This window comes from Orbicella franksi, chromosome 5, assembly GCF_964199315.1.
Source record: "Orbicella franksi chromosome 5, jaOrbFran1.1, whole genome shotgun sequence".
Taxonomy (NCBI): domain Eukaryota; kingdom Metazoa; phylum Cnidaria; class Anthozoa; order Scleractinia; family Merulinidae; genus Orbicella; species Orbicella franksi.
The window spans coordinates 21,625,302-21,651,379 of record NC_138149.1 but is presented as its reverse complement, the minus strand read 5'-3'; the positions used below and the strand labels follow the sequence as shown (position 1 = coordinate 21,651,379).

The following is a 26,078-nucleotide window of genomic DNA, read 5'->3' as shown; positions in this document are numbered from 1 at the left end:
AAAATTTGCCATCTTTATTAACTTATCACTGCACAAGTAAGTTATTAACCCAAATGATACAATCAATCAATTTTTTTCATTTCATAATAACCTAACAAATTCATTAAACCCTCCATTCAATGCACAAGCAGTTAAATACAACCAATTGCAGTACAGCTGCACGTTTGCAAGAGCTGATTACAGCAATCAACTCAACAGAGTGCAATAATAGACCAATCTGAGCGTGACTAAAACTTTTTTGACCCCTAGAAGATACAAAAAATGACTAAATATTGAGTTTATATTTCTATAATGTCTTCGTGTGCAACCCTAAACGAGACCTTGACAGCTAAAATAATTTACACTGCTAAATGGGACCCCCCCCCACCCCCCCAGGAAAAGTAGTCTACATTTACTTTAGTTTTGAATCAGTTATTTAATTGATGGGTATTAATTGTTAACTGTTAATACGTGAACTTCTTGTCAAGCAATTTGATGTGAGTAACTATCCCTCATTCTGCCATAAATCTTAAAGCTACAAAACATTTCTGTCTCATTGATTTAAAACAGGATTTACACTGAAGAAGTACCAGGGATGCACTGAATCTGCCATCAAGATAAGTCTCTGTAACAAGCTCACCACACTCAGCTCCTGTAAGGGAGTTTAACATGGATGAAGTCAAGAGCTTTTGATAGAGTGGTAAAAATGGGAAATATTAATTATGCAACATTTTCAGTGCAATTAAATTATGCGGCAAGAAGAGTCTGTTGTGCGGCAAATTATGCAATTTTTTCTGGGGTCATTTCATTGTTTCACCAGGTTTGCTCATGAATTGTGCAATCAGATGCGATTTCAGGCCGATTATGCAAAATTGCACCATTGAGTAATGTCAGAGGTCCTGATGAACTAGCAGAGGTGTATTCTTTTGTAAACCTTGTTCGAAGGTATATGTTGGAAGATTGATTTTCTCTTCATTTTTAATTTAACTTTCTCTTTTTACAACTTCTATAAAGATAATTTCTACCTGAATTTACTATTATAACTTGTTTTATTATTGAAAAGGAGAATATTGTATCTGGATGCATATCTACATTGTATTTGTAACTCACTGTAGATTGAGGGACATTTGTAACTTACTTTTGACTCTTTAGAGACTTCAGAATGTTGCTAATTATAAGTGAGACAGTTTTAATATTACTGACATTAAACAAGTCATTTCTCTGTTTTCATAACTGTTATAGAGAGATCGAGGTCTAACATTAACAGGACAGGAAATCTGTATGGCAGTCTTGACCAAGGTTGTGATGAGTTCGGACCAAATGCAGAAACACTGCAGCTCAGGTTCTCTCTGTGTCATCTTCAGTGAACGACTAGTGTGGTTACGGCGTCGACAAAATCTGGATCGGACTGGACCGGACCGGATCACGGATCGGATCACGGACCAGATCACGGATCGGATCACAGATCGGATCGCGGATCAGATCACGGATCGGATCACAGAAAAAAACGTTTTAAAGAAAAAAAAATCAAATCATTTATAAGATAATGATAAATAAAAAATAAAAGTGGAAAACTAAGATATGTTAAATAAAAATAAGAATCCCGAATTTGACGCAATGACATGTTAATTACAGAGAATGACAAGAGGTCATTTAAAAAGCCACATAAGTGCCTGATTTACGACAAATTTAAATTGTAATGAACAGGCAGATGTAGTTATATTTGATCGTTAGTTGGCTTGAAGCTTGCATGAACCTCCCATTCTCGTTTTTGAAATTGTTGTTAGTATCAGTAGCTAATTCTCGGCTACTTTTTCGTGTCAGATGTGAGCGTTACAGTTAGCGTTACAGTTAATGAGAAAGCTTACGTACAAAAGCTTAAGGACATGACTTGCTTTAAAGGAGCTACGTCATGATTTGCGCATCTTGAAAAAACTAGCCTAGTTTTTCAAGTTCGTCATTTGCAGTCCTCGTTAATCTTTGCCATCCTTAATGATCCTCATTCCGTTTTGATTTGTTCTTGCCTCTTAAGTTCTTTCTATCCTAGAACACTATCATTTTAAGGTTTTATTCCATATAAAGGCAACTCTTTACAACCCTAAAAATGACTTTAAAAATCGTGACGTAACTCCTAAAATGTTGTCTATTCTCGGGTTGCGTTATCGTTCACACTATCGATGTTATTCCTATATTTTTTTGTAAAACAGCTATATTTCCTTGAAATACAAACAGTCTGTTTCGTTTTATTCCAGTACGAAATATCGTATTCCAAACTCACCTCTTGTAAAAGTATAGACTTGTCTCAGAAACGGAAATTGTTTGAAATCATCAGGTGTTCAATATTACTAGTGCTTTTAATTTTTGTGTTTTGATTCATAAGTTCGTCCTATTATTACCATGCTGACGCGTTTTATGACAGTTTACCTTTGATGCAAGCGAATATACGAAATATCATTTATCTGAACTGCGGAGAAAGATATGAAGACATGATTGATCATCGCAATCAAAACCCAACAGCCTGAAAAAAATTCATCTGTGACCAGCTCCCAGTTGGCTTGATATTATAAAAGAATAAAGGAATATCACACCTGAATTAAATAAAACGTTCTGCTCACAGTAGTCACTCTAGTGTAATTTGCTCAACAAAATTTTGACTTTTGAATTTTTTTTCCTTGATCCGATCCGTGATCCGATCTGTGATCCGATCCGTGATCCGGTCCGTGATCCGGTCCGTGATCCGATCCGTGATCCGGTCTGATCCAATCCAGGTTTTGTCGACGCCGGTGTGGCTATGATCAGATCCTAAATAAATTAACACAGCCTTTTTTGGGAAATAAATGCAGCCACAGTAACATTTTCTGGAAAAAGAAGGGCACTTTTTCCACCATACCGTTATAATATGGGTGCCACTTAATACTTACAATCTAGATCTGTATGTACATCTGAAATGATTTGAAGGTGGCTGATAACAGTTTTCAGCATTTTCCAGCCTTTGTTATACTTTGGGTCTCAACTATCAGTTGCTATTGAAGTAATAATATTTAAATAATGTCATGATACAACTCAGTGTCATGATACAAGCGAGCGAGCAACATGCATGACACTGATGCACATGTGCGCATGTAGGAAAACCACATGCAAACTATGACATCCCCCTCCTTCTGACGGAGATATGGTAACAGTAACAACAACAACAACAAAATAACAATAAGTTTTGTTTAGTTTATAAGTCCAATCTGTCAGGGGGCTTGACAAGCCCTGAAGATCTGCAGAGTGGGGGTTCTGGAGCTGGACCTCTCAACTGTGGTGTACTGGCAGATGCCAGTGTGGTCTGTTCACACATAGGGAAACTCTCACTTGGTAAGGTGCTGGGCGTGGTGCTATAGACTTCATTCATGGGTGTCGATGGTTCATCACTGGGGTTGTTGCTCTGGATACAAATTTTCTCTCCTGTTGGCTGAAGATGACTGCGGTTTTGCCTGAGGGTACTGCCATTTGCCATGGTGACCATATATGAACGAGGGGCCTCTGTGCTACACTTGACAATACCAGGTTCCCATTTGTGATTGTGTGGGCTAAGTACACACACTGGGTCATCAGGGTGTATGGCAGGAAGGGGCTTGGAAGACCTGTCATACTGTGATTTATGCTGATCTTGCCATGCTTGGAGCTTGGTGTTTACGTCTCCATCTGCAGATAAGGACAGGCCTGGTTTGGATACAGAAGGGAGGTTTGCTTGGTATACTCTTGAGTTTAAGAGCTCCATTGGTGATGCAATGTTGTGGTCAAGTGGGCTGCTGCGAAGGCATAACATGGCAAGATGAGGATCTGCACCAGATTCTTTGCATTTCTGGAGGAGGTTCTTTACAGTCTGTACGGTTCTCTCGATGAAACCATTGGCTTGTGGATAGTACGGACTTTTTGTCACGTGGGTAAAACCATAAGTGCTGCAGAATTCTTGGAATAACGCAGAGGTGAACTGAGTGTCATTGCCAGTGACAAGTTTATTTGGGATCCCATGTTCTTCAAAAATGGATTTCAGGTGTGCTATTGTTGTGTCTGACCAGATGTTGTTCAACTTTCGCACCAGCGGGAACTTGCTGTAATAGTCAGATAACAACAGATCGGGTGATTTGTTCCAAAAGAATAGGTCACATCCAAGTGTGTGCCATGGTTTCTGTGGGATGTCATGAGGCATGAGGGGCTCCTTTAAGTTCGTATTTTGATTATGCTGACATGGGGTGCAGAATTTGACCATATCTTCTATGTCGCAGTTTATGTTGACCCAGAACACTGAACCCTTAGCACGGAGTTTGCATTTTTCTGCTCCTTGATGTGCATAGTGTAATGGCTGCAATACGTCTGCCTGTAGGCTCTTCGGAATGAGAATGCGTGTACCCTTCAGGATTACTCCATCTGTGACGGTTAATTCGTCACGATAATTCCAGAATGCATGAAGGTGTGCTGGGCAATCTGATCTAGTGTCGGGCCATCCTTGGGTAATGGTTGAACGAGGTGAGAGGAGTACCTCGTCCTTGACTGTTTCTTCTTTAATCTGAGCAATCCTTGTTGGGCTTGCATTCAGGTGGAGGTGCAGTTCATGGACAGATACGTCCAGGCCTTCAATTGTATCACCAGGGCAGGGGCTGATCCTGGACAGTGCATCAGCCAGTGGGACGTTCTTTCCTTGGACATACTTGATGTCTACATCATATTTCTGGATCCTAGGCATCATCCTTGGGATGTGTGGAGGAGCTGTTGCGAGGTGTTTCTTGAAAATCGCCTCTAACGGCTTGTGGTCTGTCTCAATAGTGACGCCTCTTCCATATACATAGTAGTGGAACTTCTCAAGACCATGTACCACGGCTAGCATTTCTCTCTCGATGTTTGAATAGCGTGATTCTGTCTCTGTCAAGAGCTTTGTTCTATACTCGATGGGGCCCTTGTCTTGGAGCAGGGTTGCACCAAGGCCATGCGAGGATATGTCAACTTGGTTGGTCACTGGTTTTGTACTCAAAGTACTGTAGCGAATCAGCTGATGTGATGGCTCTCTTAATCTTATCTACAGCTAGCTGGTGCTGGGGCTGCCACTGGAACTCACTGCTTCTCTTGGTGAGGTTCCGAAGGGTGGCTGAGTGTGCTGCCAGGTTGGGCAGGTAACGGCTGAGGAACTGTGTCATACCAAGAAAGGTTTGTAGGTCAGCAAGACTCGTGGAAGGGTCCATGTTGCTAATTGCTTCCACCTTCTGTGGGTCTGGTCTGAGGCTGTTTGAGCTGATAATGTGGCCAAAGAATGGTATTTCTGTACATCTTGCATTTATCTGCATTGAAACGGAGACCGGTTTCACAAGCACGTTCCATAACTACTTTCAGGTTTGTATCATGGTCAGCGAGGTGCATCCATAGATGATGATGTCATCAGCGATGCCAGTTACACCATGCAGATCTCCAAAAGTTTCATCAACTTTCTTCTGAAAGATGTCCTGGGCACAGATCAGACCGAAGGGAAGCCGCAGGAACCTATATCTTCCATGAGGTGAGTTGAATGTTGTGTAGAAAGAGCTGGCATGATCAAGTTTAATATTCCAATATCCGCTTCGGGCATCTACGATACTGAAGTATTTGGTTCCGTTTAGCTTTGGAAGTACATCGTCCAATGTTGGAGTGCAGTGATGTGGGTGCTTGATGGCACGATTGAGGTCTTTGGGTCGAAGCACAATCGAAGCACACCATTGGCCTTGGTCACGCAAACTAGTGAGTTCACCCAGTCAGTGGGCTCATCTACTTTTGCTATGATGCCTTGTTCAACAAGTGCATCAAGTTCTCTCTTAAGGGGCTCACGTAGCGCTTTGGGTACTCATCGTGGTAGGTGGATGACTGGGGGAACTGTGGGGTCTAGGGTGATATGAAACTCCCCCTGGAAGCATCTAATTCCTTGGAAGCAATCCTGATACTGGCAAAGAAGCTCTGACTTTGCATCTGGGCAGCCCTGTGGGTTTGGCATAGGTGCTTCCTCGGTCTGTGTGGTGGCAATACCATAGTTGAGGGTGACAAACCTCATATCATGACAGGCCAGGAGGCCCAGGATTGTTGGGCCTACAGTGCTCACTACATGGAAGGCACACGATTTAGAGTGGCCATGGTGTGACAAGGTGAGCTCACAGATGCCATAGTGTGGTATGGTGTGACCCCCAAAGGCAGTAATCATTGTACTCAAGGGAGTTAGTCCAAGCGGTGTGCCTTCTGGGTTGTAGCTTGACTGTGGGCACAGACGTTTGTATATGTCCACGGGTATGACGTTCCCCTCTGCTCCAGTGTCAATTTTGCATAGTAGGGGTGCTGTTACTTGACCTGAGTCCACTTGTAGCTGTAGTAAAGCTTGTGTGTCATTCTCAGAGACACTGTTTATGTACAAGGAGTGAAAGTACAGTTGTGGAGTGTTGTGTTGTGGAATTCCAGCATGTGTGGTGTGTTCTCTGGTGGTGGAGCTTCAGCACTTTGCTCAGCTGTGTCAAGTGCATGAATGTTCTCCCTTTTCTTTTGCCATTGGTCTCTGGGTTGTCCATGGTCTTGCTGTTTTACCCTTTGGCGAGAGCGGCATACAGCTTTCCAGTGGTTGTATCTGCCACAGGCTTCACACTTCGTTCCATATGCTGGGCACAGTGATCTCCGAGCTAGATCATGAAGATTTCCACAATTTCCTCATTTGCTGTCTTTAGCCTGGGTTCCCTGTGTTGGGGGCTGTCCTGTGTGTGGACCCTGCCCCAGGGCATTGACCACTGTAGTCTGATGTCCTGCAACTGGTTACTTGTAGCTTCTTGGCAATGTCCACGTGGGGAATTGGTAATCCGGCTAGCTCCGCCATGTTTGTTGTTTTGAATGTCGACCAAAGACGTGGATATGCACTGGCGTGGTGCCCAAGCTCACAGTGGAAATCACAGTTTAAGTTGTGTACTCACGGAAAAGATCCCACTTCTGACACCATGTTGTGTTTTTGGGTCACGATGGTAGAGATTCAAGACGATTCAAAGTAATCAAGGCAACAACTTTTATTTGAGCGAGCGAGCAACATGAATGACACTGATGCGCATGCACGCATGTAGGAAAACTGCATGCAAACTATGACAAGGTGGCTCTGTACCCCTTGGATAGAATATTTTTTTAACTTTGCCAAAAGTTGTATCATGACATGCTGATCATAATGCAATCATCAAAAATGGGGGTCAAGGAACTTATTTTTTAATTTAATTAGCACTGAAAGCTAAAATTAAGGGTGTTTTTAACAGGTTATACTATTGCTATGGTAACCACTAATGTCAAGAAAATGATCAGAAATTCTTGACCAGTTTGTTTCATACCGTTTCTGCAATAGCAACTGATAAAGAGTTGTAGTTAACTGACCCGGCTGGAAAATGCTGACAACCATTATCGCAACCACCTTAAGCCAAACACACTACAAGCTGTTTAGTTTTGTATACAAATATGGACCATTTCCATTAATTTTTTGAACTGAATGTATACAAAATGTATACACATCTAACACTATGTATACAAAAAGTATGCATCACAGCCCACTGACAGGTAATGGTTCAATGTTTTGTACACAAAAAGTATACATCATGTACAAATTAAAATTTGTACACATTATGTATACAATGGAGTTCCAAATTCATAGTCCAAAATGTATATATTGAATATACAAGATATATATCTCACAAAGGTACAAAATGTATACATTGTAATGTACTTTAATGTTGAAATCTACATACGTTTTGTTTAATTCTTTTTTATAAGGGTATCTTCTGTGCTTTTTGGTGGCATTTCTTGTTCTTTCCTACTTTATTCAGAAAGACAAGACATTGTTATTAATCATTATATTCTTTCTTAGATAACATGGGGACTCCCACACAAAAGAGGTTTATACAATTTGTTGTGGGGACTGATTGAAATGCAGTGATTACAATACTCAGTCCCTAAATCTCTACCAAACAAAATCTTGCAAAAATACCAAATAGTATACATATGTGAAAAGTTGGAAAGTTTTGTTTCCCAACTTGTCCCCAAAGATACATTTAGCCATCTTCACTTTTGTGTGGAGTCTCGTCCTGCTGAAAGGGTTTGCAATATGCAAAATCACTCACATGAATGGTTATTATGATATTTTTTGCTGATCATGAATACTTGTGTCATGTTTAAGCTTGCATAAATTAGAATACATTATGTTGCACGTGACGAGTGGTGTTGTAGAATAAACGAATTCAAGATGTCGCTGTGTGCGTCCGAGTCTTAGTGACAAACATTACATGGTACCAGGAGTAAAATGGATTCGTTCAAGCCTCCGGAAGCTTTGTCGCTTCAAGGAAATCCAAGTGAAAATTGGAGAAGATGGGTCCAACGATTCGACCTTTATCTGACGGCGTCTGGCAAAATAAAAGAAGACGAGAAAATTCAGTGCGCGATCCTGCTTCACGTGATTGGTGAAGAAGCGCTGGAAATTTATAATACCTTTAAGTTTGCTACTGGTGAGGATCCAAACAAGATTGCTCATCTTAAGAAGAAGCTTGAGGAGTATGTCAACCCGAGAAAGAACACTGTGTTTGAAAGATATCGATTTTGGGAATGCAAACAGCAAGAAGGCGAGACAATTGATCAGTTTATCACCGAGCTGAAAACACGTGCAAAGTCCTGTGAATTTGGCAATCAGCATGACCTCATGATCCACGACCAAATTGTGTTTGGTGTGAGAGATACCCGACTGAAAGAACGACTGCTCCGTGAATCGTCAGACCTTACCCTAGAAAAAGCAGCAAGTGTTTGCAGAGCCGGCGAAGCAAGCTCGAGTCAAATAAAGGAATTGGAAGATTCTGACAAGAGCGTTCCAGTTCATTGGGTCGGAAACAAGTTCAATTTAAGGCGTCCAAAACTGCCGCGTCCTAAATTACCGTTCAACTGTTCGAAGTGTGGTACTAAGCATCTACCAAAGTCATGTCCTGCGTTTGGAAAGCTTTGTCTCGTTTGTAAAGGAAAAGATCATTTCGCCAGAGTTTGTCCGCAAATGAAATCTCCCGTACACGTAGTCACTCCGAGCGATCAAGGCGCCATTGGTGGAGTCGAATTAGAAGTTCAATCAGATAATGGAGATCAAGAATTATTTATCGGAACAGTGACTAGTGCACCGCCTGTCGAAGACTCGGCTTGGTTTACGAATTTACGTGTCGGCGGAACACCGATTAAATTCAAACTGGACACAGGAGCTGAAGCGAATGTGTTGCCACTCAGTGTGTACTTGAAACTCAGAAATAAGTCACCGCTTTCGGAAACCAGCGTCATTCTCTCATCTTATGGAGACTTCAAGGTTAAACCCGAAGGCACACTAAACTTACACTGTGAAGCTCGTGGAATGAAAGAAAACCTGCCATTTTTTGTCGCCGCTGTTGAGTCACCACCGATTTTGGGACTTTCAGCTTGCCAAAAATTAAATTTGGTCAGAAGAGTAGAGAGTGTTGCCCAGGCGCCACTCACAAAGGAAGAAATTTTGGATGAGTTTCCTGACGTCTTTACTGGACTGGGCTGTATGGAAGGCAGTTATCACATTGAATTGGATGATACAGTTGAGCCTGTCATTCACCCACCACGGCGAGTGCCATATAGTCTGCTTGAGAAGCTGAAAGAAAAACTCCAGGAGCTAGAAGAGAAAGATGTTATTCAGAAAGTGGACAGACCCACCCCGTGGGTTAACAGTCTCATCATTGTGGAGAAACGTGATGGGTCCCTACGCCTGTGTTTAGACCCCAGAGATCTTAACAAGGCAATTCACCGAGAGCACCACAGGATTCCAACTGCAGAAGATATAGCAAGTCGTCTAAGTGGCAAGAAAGTTTTCTCCATAGTGGATGAAAAGGATGGTTTCTGGCAAGTGTGTCTAGATGATGAAAGTTCTCACCTCTGCACATTCAACACTCCGTATGGCCGTTATTGCTTTAAAAGAATGCCATTTGGTATAAGTTCAGCACCAGAGGTTTTTCAGAAAAAGAATGAATCCATATTTGGAGACATTGATGGTGTGGAAGTCATATTTGATGACATAATTATCGCTGCTAAAGATGAGTTTGAACATGATACACTCATGAGAAAGCTTTTGCTAAGGGCATGAGAAGCGAAAGTTAAGTTCAACCCAGCAAAGCTCCAGTACAAAGTCAGTGAAGTCAAGTACATGGGGAACATTGTGTCTGAATCAGGATTGAAGCCAGATGTTGAGAAAGTGCGAGCCATAGTTCAAATGCCATTACCCCAGAACAGAGAAGAGCTGTGGAGATTCTTGGGAATGGTGAACTATTTTTCTCAGTTTATTCCTAATCAGTCAGAAGCTACTGCCCCCTTGCGAAGCCTGTTGAAGAAAGATGTAGTTTGGATCTGGTCACATGAGCACACACAGGCAGTGGAGCATCTAAAGGAGATCCTGTCAAGTCAGCCTGTTTTAAAGTTCTTTGATCCTTCTAAGCCAGTCAATTTGCAAGTGGATGCCTCTAAGTCAGGTCTAGGAGCATGCATTCTCCAGGATGGCCACCCAATTGCCTACGCATCAAGATCTCTCACCCAAGCAGAAGTAAACTACGCCCAAATAGAGAAAGAACTTCTTGCAGTGGTATTTGGCTGCGAGAGATTCAATCATTATGTTTATGGTAGACCAGTAGATGTTATGTCAGACCATAAACCGCTGGTATCAATCACAAAGAAGCCACTGGTTAATTCTTCTCCAAGGCTTCAACGCCTGCTTCTGAGACTTCAGAAGTATGAAGTCAACATCTCTTATGTTCCAGGCAAATACATGTATGTAGCAGATACACTCTCAAGAGCCTTTCTGAATGAGCAGCCTACAGATGATGATTTGAACGATGACATGGAGGTGATGGTCCATAGCCTCATTACAAATCTTCCCATGACCCAGGAGAAATTGGCACAAATGAAGTCTGCAACAGCACAAGATGAAGACCTTCAGAAATTATGTACAGTTGTTAAGAATGGTTGGCCTTCCCACAGAAGCCAATTGTCTGCATCAATTGCCCATTACTGGAGTCTTCGTAGTGAAATTCATGAAGTAGAAGGCCTGTTGTTCCTTGGCCAGAGGCTCATAATCCCACAAGATATGAGACAAGCTGTCCTGAATTGTATCCATGAGAGTCACCTTGGTATTGAAAAGTGTAAGTCAAGGGCCAGAGCTGTAGTCTATTGGCCAGGCATGTCTACTGCAATTGAGAGACTGGTGGCTAAATGCCCAGTGTGTCTCAAGTATCAAAGAGAGAACCAGAAAGAGCCTCTCCTGCCTCATGAAGTTCCCCAGAGACCATGGCAGAAGCTTGGTGCAGACATATTTGAACTGAACACTAACTCTTATTTAGTTGTGGTTGACTACTACTCTAAATATCCGGAACTTTGTCTTATGAAAGACAAGACAGCTAGCTCTGTTATAACTAGCATGAAATCAATTTATGCCAGACATGGTATTCCAGATGAAGTTGTTGCCAACAACATACCCTTCTCAAGCAAGGCCTTCCGTAATTTTGCAAGTGAGTGGGGATTTGAAATCTCCACATCAAGTCCCAGATACCCACAGTCCAATGGGATGAGTGAAAGAGCAATCCAGACCATCAAGAATTTACTTAGAAAGGCTTGTCCAGACGGAAATGACCCCTACATTGCTCTACTGGAGTACAGGAACACACCCATCTCTGGACTTAAGGAGTCACCTGCTCAGCTGTTAATGAGTCGCATGTTGAAGTCCAAACTACCTACTGTGGAGTCTCTCTTGAAACCTCAAGTGGTTGATAGCCCCCAACAGAAGCTGCAACAGCGGAGTGAGAAGCAGAAGATGTACTATGACCGGAATGCTAAGCAGCTGCCGAGTATTAAGGAGGGTGGAACAGCTAGAATAAGAAAAGGAAAGACTTGGGAGCCTGCCATCGTTACTGCACAACATAGTGCTCCAAGATCCTACATAGTTGCAACACCTGATGGTACCACCTACCGACGAAACCGTCATCACCTGCTCCCAACAGTCGAGTCGCCTCCACTGATCGCAGGACCAGCTATTGATGGGCCAGGTGTGCCTGTAGTAGCCGAACCGCCAGTTGCCGTCCCACCACCTGATGCTGCCATGCCCTCCCTAAACTCATCCAGCCATTGCAGTCCTCAACAGACACAGCGTACTTCCAGCGGCCGAACTGTCAGATTACCAGCAAGATTCAGAGAGGACTATGTTATGAACTGAACTGTCCACACTCAGTAACCAGACATTGAATCAGACTGTTTTGTTTTTTTTATTTGCTTACTACTAGGCTGTGTTATTGTTGGTTATGGGGAAGTTCCAGTTAATAGTGACAACAGTGTGGAACAGACATTTTTAGCAATTTTCTGTGAATTGTTGTCACATAACTTGTTGACCTACTTTGTTATTCCTTTGTTTTCTTTTGTTTTCGGTTTTGTTTATTTATTTTTTTTATTGGAAAGGAAGATGTCATGTTTAAGTTTGCATAAATTAGAATACATTATGTTGCACGTGACGAGTGGTGTTGTAGAATAAACGAATTCAAGATGTCGCTGTGTGCGTCCGAGTCTTAGTGACAAACATTACAACTTGCAACTTGCAACTTGGATAAACAATACATCAACATCCTACATGCACCAAACCGGACATGGGGTTATAAGGCAATTATTTAAAAAACAGATTGAAATAATTTATAAATTAGAGAACTCTATTTGTACAACAGTAGGGAACAAATTAACCTACTGGACATTGCAAATGGCAAGGCTGTCTGTAGAATGTCACAAATTTCTTAACCCTTTCTTTCTACAAAAATACTAATCCTGCAACTCTGCTTAAGACCCAGTTCTCCATTTGGTGTTGACAAAATATTTATTTATGCCATATCCAATGCAGATTATCACAAAATTGATTTAAAAGAACGATAAATATCATTTTAAAGCCAAAAAAGCAATTATTTAAATAAATCATGAGTAAATTATCTCTAAGAAAAACTGATTAATTTAACAGGCACCTTAAATAATTAGTTAGTATATGTGTTTCTTAATAATGTAATACAGTGTATTTGTCACATTATTGCAGCTATGATATTACTACATACAGGATGGGTTGCAGAACTCAACTTCCAACTTCCAAGTCAGTTTATTCAATCATAAGGACCTCAAATTTATATTTCCTCAGAAATATCTCAGCAGGCCATGGTTGCTTTGAAAATCTTTCATGTTTTAATAGAGGCTGTCCAGTGTAAACTGTTCATATATTGACTGACAGGAACAGGCATGTAATTGTACTGTAGCTGCTACTTGAACACCACTGTTATTCATATAAAAACATATCAATTATAATTTATTGTAGTCTTTGCACACCATCAGATGACATTACTTTCTTTGATATACAGTGTACTTCATTGTTAGTTGTTTACTGAGTGTCAGTAGTGAATCAAATGCTAGGGGTTGGTACCCCAACTTTCACAGTGGCAGGCTCTGCCCTGAGATGAACTTGACGCCTTGCATTTGACAACAAATTTGCAATTTCCTCTAAACAAGAAACTGGAACATTGCAAGTTACGACAATGTGCACAGTCCCAATCAAAGGGCCATCCAGGCTGTTTGGTTGTACATATAACTGTACAACTGTATATTAGTTCAGCTTCCAGAAGAAAATCAGAGTTTGTCAAGATAAATACTGATGTTCTTGTTTACTAAATCTGAATGTGCAGTCCCAGAAGATATTCACACCCAACACCCATTCATGGCCAGTCTAGAAATTCCAAATTAAAGTATCAGGAAGAGAGAGCTCTCATAGAGAAAAAAACCTCCATGTGGGGTATCAATCTTTCCTTGAAGAAAACAATGTCTGAAACATCATTAGTTACAAAATAATGTTTAAGAAATATCTTACCTGGTAATTCCAACTTTCGGGAAATTTTGTAATCTAGACTGTCTGGCCAGTTCATATATTTGACAAGTTGACACTGGGCATGTTTGTAAATTTGTGCACTTCAACATCACATGACTATGTAGTAGCATTAGTCAACTAAAAACAGCATAATTTGGTTAATTAATATACACTGTACATTGTTAGGTTGAAATATTGGTGTAGATCGTTGCACACCAACAGATATAGAAACTATTGGCAGCTGAATCATACCAAGTGAAAAACCAGGCATGAGACATTTACATGTACGTTTAACAGCCCTCTAGCTCAGAACCATCACAGATGTGATGTGATCTTTTTACTCTCTGAAATGTCAGATTATTCAAGATTAACATGCACATACATCATTAAGGGCAACCCTAAAACACTGACTCCGGAAACCGGAATCCGGAACTGGAAACCAGAATCTGGAATCCAGATATTATGAATGATGATAGAAATAATTCACTTCAGCAATGTCTAATAAATAAATATGGGGAAAAAGTACATGTATTTTGCTGTTATTTATTTTTTGGCTTTACTTCAGCCACAAACTGTAATTGCTAAAAAATTATTGACTAGTTCTGAACAACCCTTAGCTATACATTTGGCCCAATTGTTCAAAAGCTGGATAAAGCTATCCATTGGGTAAATCACTATCCAGTTAGGATTAGTGATTTTTCAGGTGGATAGAGTTACTCATAGCCTGCGAGCAGGCTCTAGTATCTGTCTCTAGTGTCTGAGCAGGCTAAATAACTGTCTAGTGTTTTTCTGCACTGGCATGTGAGCGAGTGCCTTGTGGCTTTGCCACTCACGCTCCTGGCCCAAACACGAGAGCCTGCTCATAGGCTAAGTTACCCATCTTTTGTTCAACCTGGCCCTGGTGAGAGCGCAGTTCTTGTCTAGATCAAATTGCTCTGAGAAGACTGGTGAGTAGGACAATAACAACAAGCTATTGCGGTGTTTCTGGGAGTCTTTTAGCATCTTTTAACAACATGTGGTCCAATCTGTTAGCACGTGAGAAGCAGACAGAAGTAAGTGTACAACATTTCTATAAATTGTTTTAATATCATGGCTGCCAAGAATATGAAATGCTCATTTGTCACAGTATCAGTGTGGAAATAGTATTGATCTGGAATTAGTCTTGTATCTGTTAAAAAATGAATTTATTTGCCGCCAAATAAAAGTGTTTATGACTCCTACCCACTTTTATTAATTATTAAATGTAACTATCACAGTTTAACAACTAAGGTAAGCTAGGGAGGAATGGCAGTGAGCAGGGTTCAACCGGAGGGGGATGGAGTGTAATTTGTGCAACGTAACAAAAGGATTGAGTAATAGTCACGAGACTATCTGATGACCTAACTAACAATAGATTGATTATTTGGCAATAGTCACGAGTTGAGACGGAAAAGTACATAGCCTCGTTTCCATTGAGACCTATAAGATGATGCGTGTTCCTCGAGTTCGTCCTCTTTGTCTCCAGACCTAACACTCTGCGAGTTCAACGTTTCCAGCAACGTCTGCATTTGACACGCCTGTTCCTGAAATATTTCTGATCTTCTCTCTTTGCTGAATCAGAGTTGAGTATATTCTCTTGTTTTAGTAGCTATCATGCCTAAACCCAAAGTTCTTATCCTGGGCCACTCCTTCGTCCGTCATTTTGCGGCATTCATCGCCCAGGGCGTGGATAAGAGGGTTAAAAATAATCTAGACTTAGTGGAGTCAGCTCAGTTAGCATTTCAAGGAGTTGGGGGTCGAACAGTGGACAAAATAAATGTATTCCACCTTCAAAGGGTTAGGAAAGTACAACCCGATATTGTAATCTTGGAAATTGGTTCCAACGACCTTTGCCTTCAGGACGCCAAACCTGAGATTGTTGGTTCAAAAATAGAGACCCTGGTGCAGCATTTACATGCTCACTTCAATGTCAGATTTATTGTGGTTTGTCAAACAATTGCCCGTTCTGCTTGTCCACGCGACAACCCTTCATACAATGATCGTGTGGCCTTGCTCAACCAGTACCTCGACGTGGTTCTGGAGGCGATACCATTCGCTGAATTTTGGCACCACAAGGGGCTTCGAAAACCAAACATTTCAGTCCTCTCAAAGGATGGTGTTCACCTAAATAACCGGAGGCAATACGCTCTATATCGGAGTTACCGGGGTGCCATTTTATATGCACTTAAACAACACGCTGCCATCAATGGCGCAGCGGGCCAAACAGGCACGCCACCAGCTTAAATTAGGTCCATTTCACACAACCCTGTTGTTTTGTAAGTACGTGTGTTCATATTTATCTTTTTGAGACCATATGTTCTCAGCTTTTGCAGCCATTTAACATGTTCCTAGCGCAGCTCCCATTTTGGGGCTTGCCAAACATGTGGCCGTTGTTATTGTATTGCGAAATTCACCTTGGGTGCTTCTGTGCACTTCTACAGATATTTACTTTTGGGGCATACGGACCTGCTGGGTTTTAGTTGTACAATGCTCAGATTGCCTTACCTGTGATTACACAGTCTTCTAATACCGACATTCATTTACTTTCCATTATTCTATACACCTTTTTCTTCTAGCCATTTTTATTTTTTTTTCTACCAGACAATATGATGACCCGTGGAAAAGCCCGCATTGCTCCCGCTGTGCCTTCAGTTCCTGGGGTACGCCCCCGCAAACGTGCTGCCAAATCGGCAAAACAAGCGAAAGGTGCGCCTACATCAAAACGTGCAAAGACGGGTTCACCAGCCGAGGTTTCAAGGGTTGGGAGCGATCACCCCAGCCAACTGGTGCGTTGTCCCATCACCAGTGATCGTGAAGGCACCAGTAAAGCCAATACCCAGTTGGATATTGCTGCCATTGTCTCCGGTGCCGTTGTTGAAGGCCTCAAAGTTGCAGGAATTATCAAAGACACGCAAGGAAACAAAAAGGAGGACGCTAATCCAGCTGTTTCTGTACAGGAGTCAGTCGCAGGTGTGATTCAGGACATTACTGGTGAGAACAATCCACCACTAATAGATAGCAATAATTCTATTGGATCTAATTCTTTAGTAACGCAACACATGGCCGAGGCTAATGACCGCCCTCAAATACTTCACACCCAAATTGGTGTCCCTCTTGCCTCTAGAATTTCGGAAAAGATTCAATCTAAAATTTGGGCGAATCAATACATTGATTTAGGGACGCTCTTACACAGAATATCTCCGAGTGATTATAAGTATAATTTCGTTGTTCAAACTACGCAGTCCAATGCTCGGCTGGTCATTAGTCTCGAGCCCGCCCGAAAAGCAAAACGGATTATAGCAATTGATCAACGGATCACTGCCTTTCAAACTTTTGTAGCTATTTACACTGTGCGATTCCCAAAGGACGCACCAGCATTAATGAAATACAGTGAGACAGTGCGGGACCTGGCGGCCAAAAACGCTCATTGGCGTTATGATGAAAATTTCCGTTTTTTGAGGCAAAAAACACTTTTCCCCTGGGACCAGATTCATTGGGAACTGTGGTTGCAGGCGCACCACATGCAAAAAGCGGCTCCTGTTGCTTCGTCGGACGCACGCAACAAAAATTTAAAATCGCCCTTTCCGTCCGGCTACTGCTGGAAATTTCACAGGGGGGAAAAATGTTCTGGCTGCAATTTCAGCCACGAATGTTTTAAATGTGGATCTCAGCATCCCGCCAACAAATGTGCCTTTCCAAAGCAAATATCACATCCAGCATCAACAACCATGCCATGAACAGCCACATCAACAGCTGTCCCTTGCAAACCAGCCACGCAGTCCCGCCCTGTCTCGTCCAATGTCAACACCAATCAAAGTCGATAAACTGCAGGCGTACCTCCATGGATACCCTTTTAGAACGAGACAATACTTAATTGACGGCTTCCGTTTTGGTTTTTCTATTGATTATGTTGGACCTCGGATTAATTTTTCGTCTAAAAATCTTGTCTCTGCGATTGCTAATCCAAGTGCCGTTGACGAAAAATTAGCCAATGAGATTAAACTAGGTAGAATAGTAGGTCCCTTTGAAAGGCAGCCTTTTCCAGTTTTTCATATCTCGCCTCTTGGCCCAATTCCTAAAAAAGTACCTGGGGAGTTTCGCTTAATTCATCATCTATCTTTCCCAGAGGGGCGTTCAATCAATTCACATATTCCAAAAATTGCATCCAGTGTTCATTATGCTAATATTGACGATGCGATTAGATTAGTAAGGTGCACAGGCAGGGGCTGTGCGCTTGCTAAAACTGATATAAAAAACGCATTTCGTCTTATTCCGGTCAGTCCCTCGGATTACAACCTGCTGGGTATTTGTTGGCGGGATAAATTTTATGTTGACAGGAATCTTGCCATGGGGCTCTCGAGTTCTTGTAAAATTTTCGAGTTTTTTAGCTCCGCTCTAGAATGGATAGCCCGTAATAAATTGCAGATACCAGGCATTTTGCATCTTTTAGATGACTTTCTTATCGTTAGCAATTCTATTTCATCCTGTGATAATGAGTTAAAAGCTTTCCTTCGGACATGTGATGAACTTGGTGTGCCAATGGCGCCTGAGAAAACAGTGGGGCCTAGCTGTGTTTTGTCCTTCGCGGGCATTGAACTAGACACAACACTAATGGAAGCTCGACTTCCTAGTGACAAGCTTACTAAATGCCGTACTCTTATTCAAGATTTTATAACTAGGAAAAAAGTGACTTTGAAGGAATTACAATCTTTAATCGGTCTTCTTAATTTTACTTGTTCTGTTATCGTACCCGGCCGAACATTTTTGCGCCGTCTAATTAATTTAACGGTGGGGATTAAACGCCCCCGTTATTTTATACGTCTAAATCGTGAAACCATATCTGATCTTCAATTATGGCTTACTTTTCTAGAAGCCTACAATGGCAGATCCTTCTTTTTAGATTATGTTGCTCTCATCTACAAAACTGCATCTTTACACCGATGCAGCAGGCTCATTAGGTTACGGTGCAGTTTTTGGCTCGCACTAATTTTACGGTAAATGGCCCGATCGCTGGATAGGTACAAATATAATAATTCTAGAAATGTTTCCTATCGTTGTAAGCATTTCCATATGGGCATCAAAACTAGAAAATAAGTGTATTTTGTTTCACACCGATAATCAAGGCTTAGTAGAAGTAATTAATAAGAAAACAACCAAAGATAAAAAGCTATTAGCTCTCTTGTGGGCGCTTGTTTTGCAATGTTTAAAGCATAATATTCTATTTCGGGCTATTCACGTGCCTGGGGTGCTCAATGTCAAAGCTAATGCTCTATCGCGCTTACAGGTCACGAAATTCAAGTCCCTTGGCCAGGGCATGGATCGCGAACCGACGCTTGTTCCAGTGCCTCTTCTTCCGGAGAGTTGGCCTCTATAACTACAACGCTTTTAGCTGCTAGCTTACATAAGGGTTCTACTGAAGTATACAAACGATCATGGAAACTATTTACAGATTGGGCACAATCTTTTTTAGGTGTCACAACATTAGTTTTACCTTTAACACCAGCTGTTGTAGCACTATGTGTCACACCTTTATTCACTTAATTACGCTTGCTCAACTGTCACCAGTTATTTATCAGCTATTGGCTATGCTCACAAGCTAGCAGGAGTCAATGATCCAACAGAAACTGCAATCATCAGACAACTTCTCAAGGGTTATCGCAAGTTAGCTCCGTCGCACGATGTGCGTCTTCCAATTACATTACCGATATTAACGCGACTCATTGCCTCTTTTGAGCACACAACGGAGTCAGCGTATCAATTGCATATGTTATCAGCCATGTGCTCTTTAGCCTTTTTTGCATTTTTGCATATTGGCGAGATCACAGTTAACAGTAGCAATCACAGTAATCTTATTATGCTTCCGCAGCTGGAGCAGTTACTCAACCGCCTAGGGCAGGTCACGGCCCTGCAGCTCACAATTTATAAGTACAAACATAGTGATACCGGGCCCCCCTTTGTTATTTATATCTATAAAGAAGACTTATGTTGTCCAGTGAGAACTATATTAGATTTCATATCTACTAGAGGAACCGCCCACAGTCCTTTGTTTTGTTGGCCAGACGGGGCGCCCATTAAAAGAAACTTTTTTGTGGAGCAACTCAATAGGGCACTTTGCTTTTGTAATCCTGCTTTGTACAAATCGCACAGTTTTCGAATAGGAGCAGCCACTTGGGCTGCGGCCAAAGGTTTTACCGACACACAGATCCGCCAGTTAGGAAGGTGGAAATCTAACGCCTTTCTCCAGTATATTTGTACACCTAGCCTATCGACCAAGGTAGTTTCTTTACAAGTTTAGTCCACACGCAGGTGATGTGGTTATTCGCTGTTTATATACAATCACGTCAATCATTATTTGGTCACCAGTCCTCGGGTGGGGCGGGCCTCCCTTCTGGAGGCTTCTGGCCGTTTTTCTCGTGCCCTCACCTTTGCTAGAGCTTTACGAACGAAATAATCGTTCCTAATTAGTTTTATTTGACTATGTATAATTTAATCAATAAAGCGGCCACCTCGTGTGGCCAAAATTTATCCCAACACTGGATTTGGATTACATTTTTGGGGGGCGCTCTTTGCAAACAAAGCTCGGCTGTTGACCAAATAATTGACTATAGTTTTTTTCATTAAGTTGTATTTAATTGCATCTGGGAAAGGAGACATAAATGAATTTATTTGCTGCCAAATAAAAGTGTTTATGACTCCTACCCACTTTTATTAATTATTAAATGTAACTATCACAGTTTAACAACTAAGGTAAGCTAGGGAGGAATGGCAGTGAGCAGGGTTCAACCGGAGGGGGATGGAGTGTAATTTGTGCAACGTAACAAAAGGATTAAGTAATAGTCACGAGACTATCTGATGACCGAACTAACAATAGATTGATTATTTGGCAATAGTCACGAGTTGAGACGGAAAAGTACATAGCCTCGTTTCCATTGAGACCTATAAGATGATGCGTGTTCCTCGAGTTCGTCCTCTTTGTCTCCAGACCTAACACTCTGCGAGTTCAACCCTCCTCCTCCCTTCCTCCACCTCGTATATTTTTTATTTCTTTGTATTGGGTATTTTATTGTGGGCCTGCCGTTTTTCTCGTGCCCTCACCTTTGCTAGAGCTTTATGAACGAAATAATCGTTCCTAATTAGTTTTATTTGACTATGTATAATTTAATCAATAAAGCGGCCACCTCGTGTGGCCAAAATTTATCCCAACACTGGATCTGGATTACATTTTTGGGGGGCGCTCTTTGCAAACAAAGCTCGGCTGTTGACCAAATAATTGACTATAGTTTTTTTCATTAAGTTGTATTTAATTGCATCTGGGAAAGGAGACATAAAATCAAATTTTATATCTAGATGAGCCAGGTTAGCCTTTGGACTTCGAAAGTGGGGGCGTGACCGTCAATGTACAGGGGGCTGCCACGGACGGACATCCTGTTCTCTATGACATTTTCTATCTTGTTCAGTATCTACTAGACATAAAGGGTAAATTTATACCTCCGGTAAATTGAAGATCACTTCTTAACCAAAATTGCAATTACCAGCAAGCTTATTTTAGACGCTCTCAGGGTGCTTGGAATAAAATTATGACACACTACTAACACTCTCTTAATCATAGCCCTCACTAGAAATAATGGTTGCATGAATTTCAACAGATGGGGAATTTTTGTTTCAAAAAAGGTTAAGTTTGAGCTCCTTTTTACTTGGCCGCTTATTTTTTACAGGCAAAAACCTAAGCAAAACAATTTTTGAGTATTTGAAGAACTTGTTTTCTTTGATTTGTGGATTCCAGTTTCTGGTTTCCGGTTTTTGGTTCCAGATTCCGGTTCCTGGGTTGTAGGGTTGCTCCATCTTTAACAGTGTGTCTGCTTTACATTCAGTTTACACATGGCTGTTATCCAGCATAGGCAGACTTATAAGTTTGCCTTCAAAAATAAATTGCAATGACTATTGCATCTTTCATTACCTACTCTTGTGATGAAATGACACAAAATCCAAGTACAAGAAGTCAAAAGCAGAAAACAAACTTACCCAGTAATGCTTACAATTCCTCTGACTGTCTGCATATGCCGTCCATAAACTGGTACTGCCTGGACAATGTACTTATTATTTTTCTGATCACACATTTTAAAATGTCACCGTCATATAATTTGTCCTGAAAAAGCAATACATGAAATGTTATGCCTTTGGCACTCACCAAATACCTTTACATGATGTACAATGTACACCATATCAACATTCACAATTCTTTTTACTTTCATTGTAACTTTTTTGTGTCATTTTCCCTCACTTGAAGACAGGACTTCCAAATTAGGAGATAATTTGCCTCTGGAATGTCTATGAATTCACAGGAAGTGATAACAATTAAATGGTGACTAATTTTAGCACAGGAGGCATTCAAATGTCAGATTTTAATGTTAATGGCCCATATACCCCCAACCAAAAGCAGTGGCACTACCCCTGCAAAACAAATTCCCAGCAGTCTGGGAATTCCTAGGAATTCCAAGTTATTCCAAGACATGCAAATTATGCTTTATCCAAGACCTTGGAATTTCTGGGAATATTTGGGAATAGTGGAGGTATGACTGGGAATTATTGGGAATTCCTAGGAATTCCAAGTTATTCCAAGCCATGCAAATTATACTTAATCCAAGACCTTGGAATTTCTGGGAATATTTGGGAATAGTGAAAAGTATGACTGGGAATTATTGGGAATTCCTAGGAACTCCTATTATTTCCCAGACTGTTTTAAAAAATGTGTTTGGAATATCTAGGAATTTTTGGGAACAGCTAAAACACATGAAATATTGTGTTTGAAATTTCTATAAATTTCCCAAAATGTCAAAATTTAAGATGAACTCAGTGCATGAATCAGTTTCTGTGAATTAGTAAAAATAAACAGGATCATTTCCCTGGAGTTCCATACCTTTTTATTGTTGTCAAGCTCCAAGGTAATTATTTCCAAAAAAATGTTAATACATTAATTCCAGTTTAAGTCTGACAACTCAACATAAAACTATAGCACTCATAACATTACTTTTTAGATCCAACCTGATTTGTTAGTGTATATGTGCCCGTATGGAGCCTTAAATCAAACACCCAGAGTTTAACTGATAGAAAAATGGATGCTCTCAGATTTGATAAATAGATTAAAGTGCCTATGAAGTAAAAAAATAATTGCTGCTGATTTGAAAGGCTTTTCAAAGTAAAGAAGAATGGCGTTTTCCTTTTTGGAATATCTTTTATCGTTTTAGAGATATTCACGTTTTTGTATTATAAGTGATGACGTCATAGGTGGTTCCACTAAAACAGTACAACACTCAATCAAGAATATCTCTAGAAATATTAAAGCAGTGTACTTTAAACTTGGCACCAGAAATGTAAATCAGAAAAGAAACAAAATGACACCCGTCGTGCCGTCGCCATGACAACAGTTGTGCCGCTGGTCCTGTTTTAATTAAAACTAACATTACCAGATGTTATCTTAAACAAGGATCATCCACTCCCAACAATCTAGTGGGGAGAGTTAAGACAATATAGGAATCATGTGTGTTGTGAGCAAGACCCACTGTCCCTTTTCGAAGTGTTGCAAATTGGCATATGTGGTTTTTCACAGAAAGAGACTGGAGCCAAAAGTGTTGCCATGGTAACAACACAGGTGTCATTCTGTTTCCTTTGTGATGCACATTTGTGGTGCCAAGTTTGAAGAACATTGCTTTAATATTTCTAGAGATATTCTTGATTCAGTGTTTTACTGTTCAAGTGGAACCACCTATGATGTCATCACTTTCCTCATTTGCATAATACAAAAACGTTAATATCTCTAGAACGAAAAAAGATATTCCAAAAAGGGAAACGCCATTCTTCTTTACTTTGAAAAGCCTTTCAAATAAGCGGCAATTATATTTTACTTCATAGGCACTTTAAGCAAAAAATTCCTGTCAGCATAAATGTATATATATTATTTACCATTTCAATAAAACCAAAAGTATATATATGCATGTATATATTTAATATAATTGTAGATTCACACACATACCCATCACAGCCCACTGCTGAACAATTTTTGACTTGATCCTTTATGACTTTAGGAAAAAGAGGAAGACATCTCTCACAGATGTCAGAAATTAAAAGCTCACAGTTTCCACACACTTGCTGTACATTTGTAAAACTGTACTGTGACATTCTCTGGACAAATTACCCGTAGTTTCATTAAAACAAGGATATCTTTAGCAGCCTCTCATTGTCATACAATGTCTTGAAATTAAGGCCAGAATAGCCATACAGGCATATTCTTTGGCAGAAAATGTTTTTTTCTTGTGAACAATAATTAGTTTCACTTTCATCAGGGGTGTCCAGTGAATGGCCGTCAGTGTCAGAGTTCTCAATTTCTTCAGAGGAGTCAGAACTAGAAACTTCAACATCATTATCTGAATTACTGTCTGTGGACAAATCTGAGTTGCTGTGTATATTACATCAATTGGTATTTCTGTAGTCTTTTCAGGTACAGTGTATATAGGCAACTCAATTTCATCAAATGCTTCTGTGAAGCTTCAATTCTTGCATAAAGGTTGACTCCATAGTCCATCAAAGTCATCCACAACATTTCTGCCAACAGCCATCTCACTCAGGCAAGCAGAAAACTCTGAGGTGTTCTGTTCATGGTGCTGGAAATGATCTCCAGGAAAAAGTGATGCAAGAGAGGGAGATGACATCAACTGGCCTGGGAAGACTGCTTTAAGCAATTTATGTGGTCGAATCTTGTAGATTTTGGTGTGGGTATAGTGGGATCATCAATATGTTTCTTGTATTTCCTTGTCCTCGCGGTCACTTTAATTCATGACACAACAAAATCAAAAGAATAAAAAAGATTATGAGTCAGTGGGAAACAAATAAATAACTGACATAAATAAATGACAAATAAAAAAAACCTACATCTTCATGTATTGAAAAGACTATAGATCTCACATAATGTTAATCCTTATAAATAATTCAAAGGAAAAAATGATAAGCATTGCAAATTTCTACTTGCTGCATTGTGCTGACTGGGTGTTGAAACACGTGGGCTCTCAAAATAGATTTGGTGGACTTACAACAAGCTTAAGCTTATTTTGCAGAATTTATCTCATTTTCTCAGGTCGATCTGAAACCTTTGAGGTGAATTTCGGCTTTTGGGGTTTTTAAAGAGCACACAATGCATTGCTTAGTTTGATTTATTTAGAATTATAGCTTATCATACCAGAAAATCCCTATAAAATTGGATTCCTTACCTTTGCAGTGAACTTGATTTAAGTGCCTCATGATCCTTTGTTATCTTGACAACCGTCAGGAACAGATCAACCAGTTAAAGTACGTTCCATTTTCCTCGATCTCTTCGTAAAAAGTTTGTGTAGTTTTTTCCTTTCGAAGCAAGACCCATCTTTCAAAAGACCACCAAAACAGTGTGGAAAGGGAAGCAGACTTACCATTGAAAGCAACTGGTCTGGCAACCTCGTTGCCAGTCTCTCTCTCCTTCTTCTCCAGTTTCCATTCTCTCCTCAACTGATTAACTGAACCAATCACAGCATGCAAATTTTCACGTGACTATCCTCGTGACTGAACGTGACAAAGATCACTTTAGTCATTCTCTTTTGGCGCCCATCTTTGAATTCAGCGTTAATGGTTGATCGCTCGTGCGTATTAGTAGATTTCACTTCCAAAATTATATCAAAATGGTATTTGCTGCGGTCCTGTGACTAGAAGAAAACAGCGTGAGTGTCATTAACGAGAAACATGTTATTCTTGGTGAAGATTTGGAGCTAAAAGAAAGTCTTACTGTGGATGTTTCAAGGGGGAAAAATTCAAAGGGCAGATTAGCCGTATACAAAATTATTTGGTGAGTAATCGAATTTAAGTAACCCTATATTATACAAAGTAACTTCTTTTATTTAGACAAAAGCTTTTGAATGAACTTTGTCATCACGAATCATACACGAGTGGGTCACTCAGTCATGGCATGAAATGAATTCTGGCTAAAGCAAGGTTGAAACAATTTAGGTTGCCCAGAGGGCATGCCTAAACAATTTGATTTGCGAATAACAAGTCGTTTCTCTCGCCACACTTGTTCAAACGAAACAAATATAGCAGTAATCTCGCTGATCCCAGTCAAAGT

The 26,078-nt window shown here is 40.6% G+C and overlaps 3 protein-coding genes, 1 long non-coding RNA gene and 1 pseudogene across 6 annotated transcripts in view; 3 read left to right on the top strand and 2 right to left on the bottom strand.

Moving 5' to 3' along the window:
* LOC145486742 (uncharacterized) overlaps nt 1-26,078 on the bottom strand; it is a 307,059-nt gene that overhangs the window by 148,600 nt on the left and 132,381 nt on the right. The gene's annotated exons all lie outside the window — the stretch shown is intronic.
* Nucleotides 1-26,078, top strand: part of LOC145486752 (uncharacterized) — a 102,177-nt gene that overhangs the window by 2,103 nt on the left and 73,996 nt on the right. For 2 of the 3 annotated variants that reach the window (XM_081465463.1, XM_081465462.1), the window contains exon 4: nt 550-1,283. In XM_081465463.1, the coding sequence (XP_081321589.1) occupies nt 550-647 (98 nt within the window). In that variant the 3' untranslated portion in view covers nt 648-1,283. Of the gene's footprint in view, nt 1-549; nt 1,284-26,078 lie in introns of those variants that run through there. The other variant, XR_014049331.1, reaches the window with a different exon arrangement.
* Nucleotides 18,944-20,231, top strand: LOC145487857 (uncharacterized; annotated as a pseudogene).
* On the bottom strand, nt 21,046-24,249 carry LOC145486753 (uncharacterized). The gene is made up of 2 exons (XR_014049332.1): nt 23,967-24,249; nt 21,046-22,264 (listed from the first exon to the last, which is right to left on the bottom strand). It is a non-coding gene; the product is annotated as an uncharacterized LOC145486753 (long non-coding RNA).
* LOC145486739 (uncharacterized) overlaps nt 25,201-26,078 on the top strand; it is a 38,376-nt gene continuing 37,498 nt past the window's right edge. Inside the window, exon 1 of the mRNA XM_081465452.1 lies at nt 25,201-25,802. The gene's annotated coding sequence lies outside the window, so the exon portion shown is untranslated. The remainder of the gene's footprint in view (nt 25,803-26,078) is intronic.